This window comes from Netta rufina (genome assembly GCF_964035555.1).
Source record: "Netta rufina genome assembly, chromosome: 3".
Classification (NCBI taxonomy): domain Eukaryota; kingdom Metazoa; phylum Chordata; class Aves; order Anseriformes; family Anatidae; genus Netta; species Netta rufina.
In genome coordinates this window covers 95,899,407-95,917,722 of record NC_140125.1, presented here as the reverse complement: position 1 = coordinate 95,917,722, position 18,316 = coordinate 95,899,407, and the positions used below count along the sequence as shown (strand labels likewise).

At 36.6% G+C, this 18,316-nt stretch overlaps 1 protein-coding gene across 1 annotated transcript in view; it reads right to left on the bottom strand.

The window, feature by feature from the left end:
- Positions 1-271: 271 nt before the first annotated feature.
- The window catches only part of HMGCLL1 (3-hydroxy-3-methylglutaryl-CoA lyase like 1), a gene marked incomplete at both ends in the record, with an annotated part of 78,689 nt that continues 60,644 nt past the window's right edge, over positions 272-18,316 (bottom strand). The window contains 2 exons of the mRNA XM_084285281.1: positions 272-385; positions 4,885-5,010. Coding sequence (XP_084141407.1) covers positions 272-385; positions 4,885-5,010 — 240 coding nt within the window. The remainder of the gene's footprint in view (positions 386-4,884; positions 5,011-18,316) is intronic.

The following is an 18,316-nucleotide window of genomic DNA, read 5'->3' as shown; positions in this document are numbered from 1 at the left end:
AATGGTAAAATGGCCTGGTGTTTATACATTCTTCTCATCTGTAGAAGTACCAAGCATAGTGTTCTGTACGACAGTCATTTATTTCATCCTTACAAATCAGACAATTCTTGACAAGACACTACAGTACAGAAACTCTTCCCATAACAAAAAGTTATATCTAGGTTCTACTTTAGTTCTTTGCTGAAATGATTTTCTTATGTTTGTTTTCTTGATATAAATGTCCTTGGTCAAGGTGGATGATAAATGTAATTAATCTGCAAAGAAAATCCATTCAATTGATTGTTCCACTATTGAAGGAAGCTTGTGCAACCTTTGAGTTTGTTTTCTTGTTCAAAGCTGTACAGATGAAGTTTCCAGCCTCCATCACTCTATAAAGATTTACTCCCTAAAAAACAGAGGTGAAAAAATATTAAGAATAATAAATGCACACACTGAAAATGCTTAAATTTCATGTTATTTTGCTCCAATGTCTAATTTTTGAAGAGGACCTGATTCCTATCATAGGTGGATGATAGGAAGCAATGGAGCTCAGTAAAGTTATAGAGACACAACAATCACAGCTCCCAGGTGTTTGGAAGGTTCTACCACTCTAACGGTGATTTCATACCCTAACAGCAGTGCACCAAATACCCTAGTAATACATTTCAAAATCAAAAAGATCTGGAATAAAGAACTGGAATAATAACTAGAAGAAGTTGTAATAAAATACAGTGTCTACTTATGTGTTGCACTTATCACCAAACTTCATGCTCATAAATATTCCATTTGTACCTCAGGAAAATGAAGGAAACATACTTTTATTGGCAACTGACATCATTGAGAAACAATATCTTGCATTCTCTTGAACAAATATAATCACCATCTTGAAAAAGTTCCCCTCAATGCAAAAGTACAGTTTGCATAGCTAGTACAACTGACTAAAAAATTGCAGCTGGTTGATAAGCTCTAGATAAAAAAATATTCCTTGAGCAATCAACTGTTGGTTTTTTTTTTGTTTTGTTTTTGTTGTTTTGTTTTGTTTTGTTTTTAACTAATATAAGACACATGACACATATAGATACTGCTTGATTGCTAAAATAGAATCAGATCAAAAAGGAAAAAATACTACATTATTGGTTTCTTGAATTACTCATTTAAAGTTAAAGTTTTAGACTTCAAATTGTCTAAGTGATGCAAGCACTTGCTCCAAAAACTGGGATTTAGAAGCCAGTAAAGCCAGTAGAAGGGATGAAAATGGGGACTTTGAAATGCAAATACACTGAGTAGATATGCAGAACTGGGAGAAGTGTGTTAGTTTAGTAAACATATTTGAATGCAAGATTTATTACACCTGAAGTACACTTTCATAACAATTACAGATTTATGTACTGAAGTACAGACCAAGACCTCATTGGGATGCTTTTTTTTTTGAAAGATCTAGCACTTACCATATTCTACAGTAAACTTTGTCTTTTTCATTCTTGGAGTTGGCTCAGAATGTTAATGAGTATAGAAATTACTTCACAGAAATGAAACTAAAAACATTTTTAATTTTAAAAAAAGTTTCTGTTTCCAATCAGTTCTAGCATTCAGCACCATCTAAAACTTATTGTTCAAACACATCTTTTTATAACTCTCTCATTTTATAGAGTTATAACCAGGGTGATTTCAGCTCATTCTGTTTATCCCTTATTGGTCATTACTTCATTTTAGTTTGTAGAGAACTGTTGTACATAACACAATCTAAAAATTCTTACCGTATGCTTTTTTCTATGCTTTTTACTAGGAAGAAGTAAGGTACATGTCAGCATAGACATACTTGGTAGTTAGATTATGTAAGATGAAAAGTAAAAACATAAACTATGCAAAATTCACATTTTCAGCACTGTAACAATGCATAATGTGACACACGTTGATAAGAAACATGTTCACAATTCACATTCACTAAATGGAATACAAGCATCTCTGGCTTTTAAATTGTCTTTCTTATGTGTCATAATCCTAAGAGGATTGTCATGAGGACACAAAACCCAGCATTCACAAGTATGACTTACAGATAGATATGGGAAAAGAGTAGTGTCGTATGTTTGTAAGGTTGTTGAGTCAAAATAATAGGTTTTCAAATAGATGCTCAGACATGTACTTAAGTGCATTTAGTGTATTCCACATATTCAGAATTCCTCCTTGGTACCATGAAGCATAAAGACAAGTGATTCCAATAGTATCTATGAACTTGGATTAGTTAGTTAAGTTAGAAAAGCTTCTGCCAGAAGGCAAAGCTCTTTAACTCCCACTGACTTCAATTAATCACTTCTCATTCAGCAATCATAAATACCAAACCTATTACCTCTCTGAACTTTGGTTTCATTGTCAGTAATGTGAGGCTAAGAGTATTTAGTCACTTCTCAGAAAGGCTTGTTGTTTGCTACTTCAAAGACATCGTAAGCACAAGCTCTATTACTGTAATTACATAGGGACCATATAGAAATTGTCTTTGTACATGGCTGCCTACAAAGTTTCATGAGCATTAATGGTCTATGACATAATTTGTTATTTATTCACTGTGGTACAACCTTTCAACAATCAACCTTTTTGTAGATGGGCTCTACTACAAATTTATTTCACACTTAGCCTGCTAAAGATTCATTTCATGTGTCATTTCTTGGTTACACGGTATGAAGAAAAGTACATAACAAGTATTAATTGTTATTTTGACATATCTAGTCAATCTGAACACAATAATGTACACTTAAATACTGTCCATCCTTTGGTGGACACTTTAAGTGACTTTAGTCAACAAAATAAGAGCTTTAATGCATAGATGAAAGGAACAAGAGAAGAAGCTCCTTGCAAATGGGCACAACTATAATTGTAATTTCATTTTATGCCATTATATAAAAAAGGACATATTAATAGATTTTTTTCAATAATGATTTTACAGAATTGGCCGTGGTATCAAAACCAACCAACACTGCAGAGACCAAAGCTCATGTATTAAGACAATAATTTTGAGACTCTGTGTCTACATCCAGGGATTTGTCTCTCATCCAGTAAACCACTTTGTTTTTAATGGGCCAGAAAAGGGTCAAGAAGTGAAGCCTTGTTTTGCTACTGCATAATCTAAAACGAAAAAATGGGGAGCACTAAATATTTGACGATAAGATATTTATCTTCATGTTATTTGGAATCAGCCTTTAGGATAAGCTAGATTCCTGCTTTGATACCAGATCATTCACAGACTAGTAAGTCTTATCAAGTAGCCTGGAGCAAAGCATGTTTCTTTTTATCAGGGCATTTTTATTCAATTGATTCCTTTTGCTGGATGTCAGTCATAAAAGTCAATGGGTATTTTGCCCAGAGAAAGGCTAACTCTAAAAGGCACCCACCAACATAAACTGAAATGCATGATTTCTCCTCCCCTTTCTAAAGAATGCTGTTATTTTAAAAGAATAACCATCTGCTTCATGAAAATGACACCCCAAATCACCTATGCAGAGTTCAAAACAGTTCACTTGTCCAGTGGACACGTGATTAAACCTTTTCCAAACAGGTATCTGACATCTAACCAGAACTCCCTATGAAGCACATGAAAACAGAAAATCATTACAGTGAACTCTGTAAGGGACTAAATATGATTTAACTGGTCCAGGGATGTACAATTCAGATACAAATTCCACAGTTCTTTTATGTCAAGGAACTCTGTTAGCATGCATGCCACACTGAACTGCAATAGATAGGCAATAATTCCCCATTAACTTAGGTCTTTGCATGGCAGACATTAGACTTTTCTGTCTCTGCAGTAACTTAAATAAAAGCTACACACATAGAAGTTTTGGCAGCTCTTAATATTTTCTCCTTTGAACCTGACTCTCAAAATCCAAGTTAAAGGTAAAGCCATTGTATTGCTTAAGTCAGTAAAAACTCATTATGCCACATTTCTAGAACAATCCTGACCAAAAGGAAGATTAAAGAACAGATCCTTTTGAGAAGGTTCTTGGTTCTCAGGATTACAGAATAATTAACATGCCAACCAAACATGGGATACTAAATGTGTGCTCATGAAATGAGGAGTCTCACTGGCAAGGTTAATTAAAGTGCAGCTCAGTGCAGATAAGCTGCCTTGCCCTCTCCTTCAAGAACAGGGCTGGAAATAAACATGATTGTGAAGCCTGCAAAAGTCAGCAACTGTTCATAGAATCATAGAACAGCTCAGGTTGGAAGGAACCACCAGTTCCAACCCCCCTGCCATAGGCAGGGATGCCTCCTACTAGATCAGGCAGCCCAGAGCCTCATCTGAGCTTGTTTTGAACACCTCCAGGTATGCGGCATCCAAAACCGCTGTTCTAGCCAAGAACAGATTTTGCACAATTTTGAAATATATTAACTGAATAACTGACAAATATCTTTGTCCTATGCTTGTCCTATGTCCAAACACAATTCTTTATCTACCTTGAAGCCAGAAGAATTGACAGCATATTAATAAGCATTATGAAGCAAATTCAAAGCTTTCAAAAAAAAAGCTGAGGTTCACTCAATCTTTCCAGTGAAACACTGATTGGACTTCTGAGGCAATATCTACAGTAGTTATATTTTGAGGTTACTGAGGCAGAGCAATGACTCAAAGCCGTTGCTACTGAGCTCCTCATATCTCCCGTTAGGGAAGTGGGGTTATTCATATTCCTGTCAAATACTCAAACCCTTCCTGCTCTAGACTGCTAGAGAAGACAATATTGTTCATATTGTGTCAACGCATATTATAACACTGATTTGCCAAAAACTAGCACACGCCTCCAATATTTTTTGTACAGCACAACTGTCCATTATGCATCTCATGTTGTCTAGAAAAATGTTTTTCTTTACATTAAAGTAAAGATTATCTTAAGTAGAAAGTAAAGATTATCTTACTGTATTGATCCCCAGACCATTAAGCATGTATATCACATCCTCTGTGGCCACATTTCCAGTAGCACCCTTTGCATAGGGACAGCCACCCAGACCTGCGACGGATGAATCCACTACAGCAACTCCCATCTGGAAAATTACAACACAAGAATGCATCACCATCACCAAGTATTATTTATAATTATTCATAAATAGCAGGCTACACATATTATTTGCCATAGATAAGATACATATTTCTCCACAAATGGATGTGTTCATCCAAAAAAAATATAACAGCCTCAGTCCTGACATCTTTATAAGGTAAGACTCTTCAAACACAGGATGTGGAACAGAGAACTAACAGTCAATTACATATAATTTTGGCAGATAAGATGATTGCTGTCTTAGAGCCAAACAGAGTTTTATGATTTCTCTCTCTTAATATCACTGTGTGATGTTTTTAAGTGCATCTACTCCTGGAAAGGTTTACACACAACCAAACACAATCAATGCATTTACTCAAATGAGTAACTTTAACATGCCTTTTCAAGTTGGAAGCCTTAATATTAGCATCTGAATTATGTGTTAACCAAAAGATTTTGCGACATATATACTCTAAAATGTGTTTTATATTAATGGCAATGCTTCCACAATGAATGCCAGTAGTAGCATTTTCTTTCCTCTGGTTTTATTTTCTTCCGTCTTTACTAGAGACAATGAAACCACCATGTTAATAATTCTATGGACATTTTTCTTGTTCTCGTTTTAGAGGAAGACTACAAGGTATTTTCACCCAAGTTGAACACTGCAATGTAAGGAAGAATTAAATTTTGACACATCTGTTAAAGAGTTTGAGTTCAAAACAACTGGAAATAAAAAGATTAAACTGTATCCTGGTGAGTCTGACCCTTTGTTTACAGTAGTCACAAGTCTAGAAGAAAAAACAGTTCCTGAAACAGTAAATTTCACACCCTAGCACAGTCGCGGAGCAGCTTTCAAAAGCCAAGTTGTTAAGCTGCTTCAAGTAACAGAATAGCTTGGGTATCACAGAAGGTCTCCATAGGTATAAATTCTGATTGAAGTACAGTATTAAACTTTCTCTATTAAAGTAAGAAAACAGACAATTGTCCTTAATTAATAATTTTCTGATATAATTTTCTTCCTACTTTATCTGATCTCTTTCTTTCTCCTAATCCTCTCTCAGCATATTCATGATAAAAAATAGTAGAAAAATTACCAACTGCACCCAACAGATATTATTAAATTTCCTATGGGATAAAGACTAACCTGTGTGTTTGACTGGGCAAGGAAAGGGACTGACCCTGTGATTTCTACTGCTTTGTTCAGTGAGCTCTTGCACCCTCTTCTTTCTGTGACTGGTTTTTAAGATAATGCTGAAAGGGGGATGCATTTTTTTTTCTGTTATGTTAGGTATGCGGTCCCAGCCACTTGAGTCTCCCTTGTCAGAGAAAGCTCTTCAGCCTTCTTCTTGAAGACTAGGTGCCTTTGGAAGCATTCAAGCTCTACAGATAATGAGAGGCATGTAATCGTGTTATGCAGAGAGGTCATCAGGTCTTTAAAGACACCAGCAACTCTCTACCTTGTTCACACTAGAGTATCCCCTTCCCCTATGGCTAACCACCTAAAATTTATGCAGATGAACACCAGAAGTTTAGAAGAAGTCAGACAGAGTGAATTACGGTTCACTGACAACTCAAATTCTGGACGGGAGTTCTTGAGCACAGACAAGTTTTCATTCCAGCTCTGATTTGGGGTTCTGAGAGATTCAGAGGTTAAATCATTCCTGTTGCTTACATTTGCAAGTCGGTAAGACCAGCTTGTCTGACTGCACTGCAAGCTGGTTTCTCTTGCTCTTATACATACAGGGATCTAACCATCTCCATAGGCTAGGAGCCTGAGTTTCTCCTTCACAGACAACTACCTGATAAGGCAGGCAAAAGATGGTGTTGCAGTTGCTAAATCCCGTTTCCCATTACACCCATCAGCCTCACTTTATATGTGGGTATTTTGGTTCTGAAATTAACTTCCCTAAGGTTTTGTTGCACTTTCTTCTAGTTTTCCATCATTTCCATCATTTCCATTTCCATCATTGACCTTACTGGCTTGCTGAAGTTCCAACAGTTCTAGAGTGTAAAACTAAAGAGTAATCCAATTAAGTGTTGTCCCAGGTCCTATTCTAAGACAAAAAGCTTTATCTTGAGCTAGGTAGTTGCTCAAAGCCTTTAACCTCAGAGGAGAAAAGGTACATAACGGTGACAGATAAGACATTACTGTTTCATACTGCTCACACAATGAGACCTTCTGAGAAGGATATTGTATTTAAAAGTACACTAATCTGTGAGTTATGAAGTGAATCACTAAAGTACATGTTTCACATTTCAGTCACTTGTCACACACTTTGTTTGTGTAACCCGCTGGTCAGAAAATGTGTTATACAACACATCTGTGCCCAATACACAGAGGGTATGTGTTTAAAATAGCTTTCAACAGGAAATTCTGTTTCTTTTGCATTAGCTGCTAAGATTCATACATTTATTCTAAAAGTCATTGCTTCAAGCTCCAAAGTGGCAGCTGTCAGGCTTGCAAGTGTCCCTGCAGAAAGACACCAAAAACCTCTTACTGGAAAGAATTAGGGTGGTGAACGTCTGGGAAATAGAAAAGGGAGACTAGAATGTAGGTATGTTGGTTTGATACAAGCATGCATCCTGTTATCATTACTGCTGTCTTAGTCTGATTTTAAGATTTTCATCAGAAATAAAGACTTCTTTCAGGAATGACTGTTTTAGAGAGGAAAAGGTAGAAAAAAATGTCCTTCCTGGTGTTTCCCCCCAGCTGTCAGGTTATGTCATAGCTGCTAGAGAATCCTTCTTGATACTTTATTTTCACTAACTTTTATGGGAGGATAAAAGTTTTAGATAAATAATGTGCTAACATCCATCACAGTTGTTAAACTCCTAGGAAGATCAATAGATTCAGGGAACAGCTTTATCATAAACAGTCACTTTTTAACTCCAGCAAAGTATCTCATGAAACACTTGTCAATATGCAAAAATAGGAAAAATATCAACTAAATGGGTTTTGGTGGCAAGGTAGCATCCGAAATCATATGGAAAAGTACATCAATTGAAAGCTGGGGAGAACCTGCTCCTGTGGGTTCACCTATATTACTCTCAGTAGACTGCTCCAGTGCTTCACAGAGCTTCAACTTCAAGAAAAATAAGAAACAATATACTTCCAACATAAAAAGAGAGTGTCTTCCTTTAAAGTTCTCTTTACAACCCTTCTGATGTCTCCTGCACTGTACTGCTATTTCAGCAGCAGGCTCAGCAGCACCCATCTGTTTTTGCATGTGCTACTTCTTTCAGTGACAGGCAAATATAACGTGCTGTCTGATTCATGTGCAGAATCACTGCAGTTCATCGCCCGTGTGGCCCCATTCAAAAAGTACTTAAATAATACGTACTGCGAGCTCCATTCTAATCATGCTAAAAACAGATGTTGGAAAACATCCTTCAGCAGCACTACTAACTAATTTGAAGGTTAATATTACAGCCCAGCCCGTCCAAGCTCAGAGTCTGATATAGCACCTAATAAATAATTTCTCTATGATTTTGAGCAGCTATGAAGATGTTTTGCTCTTGCAGCACTTGAAACCATAAGGGGCTTTAAAAGAAAAGCTAAAAATTGACATAAAGTGTAAAATAAGGCCTCATCCTTTATCAGATATACAATATTTGTCAGGTTTTTAAAGGAGATAATGAGTTTCAAGCCTTTCAGCAAGCTGAGCTTGCAAAACATTCACTGTCAATATGAGATCTTTAAAAAGCCCACAGTTTCATTGTCACTTCCTGACAGGCACTAAATTGCGCTGAGATTCATGAAATATTGCACTGCAGCTATTTCATAGGACACATCCAAGATGAGCACTCACTGAGCTTTTTACATATGGATATGTGTGTGGGTGAACAATGGCCTGGCTTCCAGGACCATTTAAATGCTCCAATCTTTTTAAACACTTGCAGAGGTTTGACAGTCACTAAATTCCTGATAGTGGTTCCTGAAGACCTTCCAAACTTTAGCTTTGGATAGCTTCAGTTACTCTCTAGAGAAGGCAGAAGACTTTTTGTTCCTGTCCCATGTTAACTTTCAAATTCCCCAAAGAGAGAGCAAGGAATTAAATTCATCACCTTTGTCAAATAGCCAGTTTTAACAGGAAACCATTATTGCCAATGAATAATAAATGCTTCATGTTTCTCGGTTTGCTTTTCTGCCTCCCCATAACTTCCTGTTGGGACAGTCAGTCTTCTTATTTACCTTCACTACTGATCTTTAATCCTGGCTTCATATGACAGAAATGTTTCTGTAAAAGAAACTTTGTTCCTTTCTTAAAAATGGCAAGGTCAGCATCAGTAACTCCACAGACGCATGAACTATAAATCTGAAGCTACAAACCAAGTCTGTCATAAATTATTAATCTTTTTTTTTTTTTTTTTTTTTTTTAATATAACATTTCAAAACCATATTATATGTTGGATTTTTCTGGCTTTTATCATTTTTTATCAGCTGCATTTATAAAATACCTAGGTGATCTAGGGAAGAACCAGTATCCCAGGTATGCATAAAAAAGATATCCCTATTAAACTGGAAAAGATTTGTTAGCCCAGAAAGTTTATGGGCCACAGCACTGTGAAGTTCAGTACCACAGTGCTTTAAAGATAGGTGCATTTTGACCAAAGACCACTACATTATTTCAGCATTTGTTCAAGGAAGAAGGAAGGGAGGACCTACACTCTAGGTCAAAGATTGTCCACAGAGAAGGCAGCATAAGACTGTTTAATGCTGCATCCCTGTCAGTGTGTAGCTGGCACAGGTGTGGTACTGTCATGCTACTGTATGTACTGGCATCAGTTACCATCACTGCTTGGTATGCCATCAGGGAAACTCCTCCTGTAGAGAACCAGATAACCACAGAAATGTAAGTAACTACACCAATAATTCTTTGTAAGGTGGCTGTGCCCACAAAGACTCTTCTGTCTAAAGTCAAGGTTTGCCACCTTCTTTATTTCAATAAGACAAATGCATGTAAACAAATATTATTTTAGTTTTGGAAAAATTAGAAACATGCATTTCTACACACAAAGCAATAAAACAGGATGACATATCTCTTTGTGGAAAACTCTGAAGGCTAACTTTTTTCCTTTCTGCTGCTGCTTCTCTCCTCTCTTGCTAAAAATTAATACATCACAAAATAAAACTTTTCAGAGGAAACTCCTCCACTACTCACCACAGGGTGTCACTGTTACATTAAAATCTATAATTTCCCATTTCATTTATTTAGAAAATTGGTACATTCAGCCAAAAAATAAAATAAAATCCTTTCCTTCTGAAACATACTGAGATGCAAGCAATTTGTGGGCAGACGTGCTGCATAAAATAGGTTAATACAGCATTCCTTTAACTTATTGCACACATCTTTTCATATTGCTACTGACACATTTATTATAAGCAAAGCTGGCAATGACATCTAGAGTTAAAGTTCCCTAACACTTTCCATCATAAGGCCCTACTTTCAGTTGTTTATTACTTTGTCAGCCTTTAACTGCTGGATCTTATATTTTCCATGCCTTGTCTCTGCCTCAGGCTGGATTGTTTTGGAAAGTTTTAGTGAAAAATGGGGTTGGCCACTTCCGAGAACAAGTTTTGGGGAAGAAAAATGCTTTGTTATGCTAATATTCAATAATTCTAACTCGAGCTTCTTGGAGACATTCTTACAGCTTTACACACATCTGGCACAGGAGTAGCACTGATTTTAAGGGCTCATACAGCCTGGGGTTAGGAAAGTTCCACCTCATCATCAGGAACCTGGTCACTCTGGTAGCTAAAATGCCTGAAGGTCAAGCCAGCAGCAGTTGACCATGGTCTTTCCCTCAACCTCAACAAAGAACTATGGAGCAATTTTTCTCTGAAACTAAGAAAAACCTGTCTCTGGCCTGAAGTACATCAACTGCATGGGCAATCTCTTGCCTACTGGCTTTAACACTCAAGATCTGTGTTGTGGATCCAGTTCTTTGGAGAATTTCCATGGACGTTTTGGGGGGATAAATGTCATTAAATGTACGAGAGACTGCTTTCCTTTTTCCTTTTTTTTTTTTTTTTTTTTTTTTTTTGAGATTTTGAAAAGCTTAGAAAGGCCTAATCAAAATCCTACACCGTAATAAAATTAAGATTGGGAAACAGGAGTTCAGAAATCACTATTAGCATTGCCTTTGCGGGCATATTTTGCACTCTTTTTGAGTATGTGCACTTACAAGAAACTACGTTTTGCTAATTCAGGACTGTACCCTATTAGAGCTATTCCCCTTTTTTTGTGATCCTGCTAAGGATCACAAAACCTGCAGGGGGAGCAGGAGACACATTTTAAGGTCTTGTGGAGCCTCGCGAAGATGCGATGACCATGATGACACAGACCGACTTTCCATTCTCCCTGCCACCCTAAGCAACCCAGGGCATTGCCAGATTTTCCAAGGCAGCTGCTGATGATTTCAAGTAAGTAGTTATTGCCCCAGATGCTCTTCAGCAGAAGGCTCTGCTCTCAGGTAAACCTGTGATGGTTTCACAGTTTGTTTGCCTGCTATATACTATGGATTAATCTGATTTAAAAATTTGGGATATTCAGTTTATAGATTCAAGTTTGGACACAGTCATGAGACCAGTTAAACATGTATAACATAGAAGATAATTTGGGGATCAGGAAGGAAAGAGGAACTAGAGAGGAAAAGCTATGGGCAGCAATGGAGTGGACAGAACTGTTTAGTCCGCAGATACAACACTTATGCCAGATTGTTCCCTATATGCAGCCACAAGGTTCTTCTCACATGCTACATCACAGTGCAAATTAACAAAAATAAACTTGAAAACATACTGAGGGCTTTGAATGGACAGGAAGAAACATTTTTTTTTAATAAAGTACATTTGTAGCAATAATAGTGTTTACAAGAAAGCTGGAAAAGCAGAACAGAACTATTTCATTCCATGGCAGTATTATGGTATGTCAGCATCAGGGTGTCTTAAGGAGTGAAATGGTAACAGCATTTAAGTCCCATCTGACTTTCATTCAGCCAGAGCCCTCACACAGCAGCACCTGACTCCCCTAGAGCCAGGAACATCACCCACCCACAAAAACCACTTTGTTTTGACTTTCATTCCCCACATTATCTCTGAAATCCCACCCACCTGCCACCCTGTCAGGAAAAACAGGGACCTCCCCCACATCCCTGGGGCTCATCTCCAGATGTCCTGTGGAGTCCTACAGAAGCAGCATCTCCATGTCTACAGGCTGGTCACCCACACAGTATGTGTGGTCTTCACAGTCCGAAACCACCACTGGCTCGCTGGAGTTGAAGCTTGGGAAGCTCAATGGATCAAAATTCATAAACCCATGGCAACACTTAAATAGAAGATCCTGCTGAAGCTAAAGTTTTCAGCTACTTCAGAAACACCAGGATGGTGGTGGGTTCTGTGCATGTTCCTTGAGAAGACTAGACCCTCTCCAATTTCGCCTTTACCCCTCCATTTCTCGACTACATTTTATTGCACTTTCAATTTCCTTAGGCAACAGCAACATTTAAAGCCCTGGCAGCACACTCCAACTGCTTACAAGGATCTATTTCATACAGACCTAGCTCTCTTGAAACTGCCCAGCCTTCCAGAGGTAAATTGGACTAATTCTTATTTTACTAAAAATAAGAATTTATTACTCTCTGGGAGCTTGCTTGAGCAAAGGCATGAACTTCAAGACTGTATCATTATTATTACAACCGCTAAAATAGTTCTAACCTGCAGTTGGAATTCCCAGATTTGACGCCTCTTGTAGATCCCAGTGACAATCAATGAAACATGATTCCCCAATAAGCAGGCAGAAAGAAAAGGAACTCATTGTATCAGAGAACAAAAATCCGTTTTCATCTTTTTAAATGTTACTGTATTAATTTCACTGCTTTCAGAAGAAGCAACAGTTCTCTTAATTCCTAAGGTGACTTATTTTGTAAAAGAAGATACCTAAAGGAAGTCACACATTTCCAACAGGGCACATGTGTTATAATGATGTAGTCTGCTACTTTGATCAAGAAAGCCAGTTTAACTTTCATCAAATGTATGAATGCATTATTTTATTAATTGTTTTACTTGTTCAGATTAATTAAAAATGTACTAAAAGAATGTTCAGAACTTTGAATTCTAGTTTAGTTTTCCCCTGGTATCATCCCCATTTTATGTTAATACATACAATAAATGTTTCATATTTACAATGCATAGTATATGCTCATAGCAGTTACTTTTTAATTTGTTAAATAATTCTCTTTCTTCTCACTTCTAGTAATATACTTCATGGCAGAAACAAAGAATTGTACATTCTATCTCAAGTTGAATAAATGTCTATCTCCATCATTCACTATCACTCCATACTAGATTTAAAGTTCAGGTCAAAAAGGATTTTTACCGTTAATGCTGTTAAATAAAAACCTGTACTTTTTATTCAGGTATAACTACTTTTTTTGAATCTCTCTGACTTTTATTTTCATAATCCCTTGAGTGAAACAATGCTTTATTTTGTTTTCATATGTAGGACATAAGGAAGTTTGGAGATTCTACTCCCTACTATTCATTGACAAAATACGTTCACCATAAAGAAAAGTAAATTGCCAAGATGTATGGTAAACTACCCATAGAAAAAAGTTCCTGGCATTTATTACATCATCTGGATTACACAGGTGCATATTCATCTTCTCCCATATTTGGAAAATAAGAACTGCATTCTCCATTCGAACGCTTTCAACTTATTTACAACTAGACCTGGAGACTTAATATTTATCATCACAAAGTATAAAGCCAAATGTCCTTTTTCTTCAGGAGCACCAAAGATTAACAGATTAGAATGTTTTCCACATGTCCATTTTACTGTCAAGAGAATATTAAAGAAGTTTTCCAGCTTCCGCAGCTCAGCCAGATGTCAATGGATCCCACAGTGAAGCAAAATTGGCAGAGTAGCCTTCTCATGACCCCAGCATTGTTTTATCAAGGATCAGTTTAAAAGTATAAAGGGCCATTTCTTGCTGAGATCTGTAATGTTTTTCAGCCCTTTTCCCCTGCAATTACACAAAAGTGCTGACTTCGTTGAACTACTGATATGCAGTAGTATTCCTTATGACTTCTCTCACACTGTGCTGTAATTGCTGTTTGTGTTGGCACAAGAAAAGTACCACGTCTTGTTTCCACTGTACATTTCCGGACTCTGGTTTCAGTAACATCAGTGTAGGATATTGTACTGGGCATGTGTTTTGTTGTGTAAACATTAACCGGTAATTTACCCTGTCAATCTCCACAGTATGGCCTCTAATTAGCAGAGGTTGAGGGGCTTCAGATGGACATTTTATAAAATATTTACAAAGCTATACTGCTGCTTTTTTCTTCATTGGTATCAGGGTTCTGAAAATCATTGCATGGAAAAAAATTACAGCACCACCAAAAAAACATAAAGCAAAACCCAACAACAAAAACAAATGTATTCATTTTTACACACCTCATTCTCCAGAGGAAGACCAGGTTCACAGTTAGTTAAGCCAAAGTTATAGCAAAATTTCAGTACATGTTATGGTATAATAAAGTACTAAATATTTGGTTTGTTTTTTATTATTTATATTTTTATTATTTCCTTCTACATCTTTTGCAACAAAAAATAGTCCTTCTACATCTTTTTCAACAAAAATAGTAGGTTATTTCCATCAGTACATTTGTCTTTTTAATTCACTCCCACTAAATAAACCCCAAATTTGCAAATAGCTATACACTTGCTTAATTTCATTCCAGATTCAGACAAATGTATTTAACAAATGGGACCAGTAAGGTTTTGTTGGAAAATATAGCTTCTACTGCAAAGATTCAGAACCAAGGAGTAACCTCCCTTTAAGAACTCTGGAATATATGTTTTATTCATTCATCTATGTAATTTCAAGGAAGTAGAACTTTCCATTTTCTGCTACAATATAATGTTCTGAGCAGAAATCCAGGAAGGGATTAAACAGTTAATAACTACAGTAAAGCAGTGACCAAAGAGCATGTAATCAAATAGGGCATCTTTTTGGACACTGTGTGTCAGAGTGCGTCTTTATTTAACATGAAGTTTTCACCATGAATTTCATCATAATGCAGTAAACTTTAAAAGAAAGTGTAACAGTTTCTCAGCTTCTACTATTCCATTACAACTGGATCAACTTTGTAATATCCATTACATTACATTACAATACCTTATTACATTATAGTACCTCCAGAAGAATCTTGCCTTCCAAGGTGGGCAGTCACAAAATATAATCTTACATTTTTTCCCCTTATGCTGCATAAAGTTCCTTTATATATATATATATATATATATATATATATATATATATATATATATATAAAAGTTGCAAATTGCTCATCTAAAATATCTTCTAACAGTAAAGCCAGATCACTGCCCTTGTTTTAAAAAACATTCAATTTAGCATCTTCTCTTTTGCTGCAAATGCACATTATATTGCCTTGCTACTTGCTGAGTCTACTTTTACTCTGTTCATACAGTTTATTCTTAAGAGGAAAATATACATCAAATACTGTTACAGGCTGGTACAACTCTTACTGTGAGTAACATCTAACTATAAGGAAAAAGATCAGAGAAAAATCTTTTTATAATTGCTTACTTTCTGCATTTGAAAGGACTTTAAGCAAATCATATCATTTGCCTCTGACAATCTGTCACTGTATAGTACTTGCAGTACGCAACAAAGGAGAAAAAAATAAATAAACATGAAAATATGCAAGCTGGCAAAAATTAAGGAGTGTATCATTCATTTATCTTTACAATGACCAAAAAGGTTTTATTTTTGAAACCCTAGCTGTTTCAATTTATACTGTAATATTTCAAAAGAAAAAAAAAATAGATAAATGACAAATGAATTACTTCAGAAGACTGGTTCAGTGTTGTTTTTGGACAGCACAGAAAGAAAAGATGATTGTCATATTTTAAGTATTGCATCGGCTTTGGTTTCTGTCTTGACTGAAGAGTCATCTTTGACTTATTCCAGTTATGCAAAATGTTCACTTGCTCTCATACAGCTACAAAGATCTACCCAACACACTCTGTTAGAGTGAACTCAGCAGCTTCACTATGTCTGATGATAGTACCTCTGCACTTTCTGCAGCGAATTTTTAAATGTTTTAGATGTTTAATTTACCCTAGGAAACATCCCGACAGCTTGTTTAAAGCCACCTGATACGTCTCAACAATAGGAAGTATATCTCCCTCCTTCATTGTTTGCTGGATTGTAACAAAATTGGTTCTGAGGAGCCATAAATATGCAAGAATGGCCAGAGGTTTAGTTCCACCCCCTCAGCACAGCTGTCTGTAGAGCTGCCCAAAAAGGAAGTAAGCATCATCCTGTAAACACTGCACTTCCCTACTGGAGACACTGGGATTTGCGACCCAGTTGTAGCTATTTCCCAGGACTGTTCCTGCCATGGCAAGCTAGTCTGACCTCACCTGGGTCTAAAAGTCAGCTTCCATGCAATACCTCTTTTCCAGGCATAAACTAGAATAACCATGTTCATAATTAACATAAGGTCATGAAAAGAAACATCAGTCCCAAGTGGGAAGCACTGTTGCAATTCTGTCCTTACTTTACACTTACTGTTAAACTCAAAAATAATTACTTTAGGGAAAAAAGGGAGAGAGAGACGTTTTGACAGTGTGGAAAAATACACATGCTTAAAAGCTATTTATCTTCTTCTAACTGATGGATGCAGAGTCATAGCCTGATTGAAGTGCAATATAATTTTAGGGAGAATTTCTAAAGACAAGTAAAGCAACTCTTACAGAAATAAGTTCTTTTTAGAATACCATGAAAATATGTCCTTACATGTACTTAATATAATTGTATCCTCACCAAACTTTTATTATTATTTTTTAGAATTGTTTTAAAATTATGTTGAAGTACTATATGGTATTACTGTCAGTGCACCACACAGCTTTTCAGTGTACAGCATGTAAGCTCAAAACAAAAAGAAAGTGAAAATAATAAGGCTATACCACAGTTAGTCCAGAAGGAGACTAGCTGAAAACACAAAGCTAGGTACACAGCTATTGGCATACTAAGATATTGCAAAGTAGCAAGGACCTAAAACTAGATATCCTAGAATTACCATCATAAGGACATCTTAATCACAGGAACAAATAGGTAGTCTATTAACATGAACTAAGTATTAATCTAAAATATGTTTTAGATTATGATTTTTTAAAAACAGACATTACTTTTGTGGCATTTTTAAATTAGAAATTTAATTTAAAGTGACATGGTAGCAAAATCAGCTGCAAAGATTGGCCAGCATCTTCCATATTCAGATCCTATGGTACACTATGTTATAGCTTTGCCAATTTTTCATTTATCAAGCTGAAATCCTATGGGACAGATATCTGCCCTGAACTGATTGCTTTGGAAAAAAAAAAAATAGCCATAACAGTTCAGCTTTTCAAAACAACTTAAATGCGCTGCTTTTCTCATGGTGATTAATGATAGCCTCCTGAAGTGCTCATGACCCCATGCCTTGAACCAAGGACATGTAATCTGGGAAGTCCCACCTCAGCTGTACAGACAGACACAGAGTACAGCTGCATCATGAAGACTTGTATCAGAAGGACAGTGAAAATACTCTGGGACTCCAGCAGCACAGAACACAGCCAAGGCTGACCAGAACCTCTGAAACCTCAGCCATGGGGACAGCCTCCAAAAGCCACTAGGAATGACAGCACGAATTATTTTTTGTGTTGTTAATATACAGAAATGTGCATTCTTTTGTTGCTGTGTATATCACCAGTAGACTAAACTGTGTTGGGGAAGACTTCCAAGTACTGGAAGTCAATTGTCCACTGTGTGTAACTCTTGCCACAGTCTCTGGAATGGCTTTGGCCTGGGACAGGTAGGGTTCCAACAAACAATCTCAGGCGCTTTTGGGAAACTAGCACCACTTAGAAATCATTCATAGATGGCAGTGACTTTGTTTTGTAGGGTAAGAATGACCTCTATTACATTGTTTTGTAGGGTAAGAATTTGATTTTATGGATGCAAGCTTTTTCATATCAATTGGCCTCAATGCCAGAGAAGCCCGGACACATTTAGTTTACATGCATAGATGTAGCCAGTTGACACTTCACTGGACCCAGGCAGCAGAAAGAAAGGTGACTGATTCAAATGGAGATATGACAAAAATAAATACATCATGAAATTCAGTGGGGGAAAAAATAAAGGAAAGATATAACGAGAATTGGACAATATTTAAGAATGAGGAGGTAGTTCTAAGTCTATTCAGACAGGTAGTCTGATGAGACAGAAATTGGTGAAGAACATGGGAA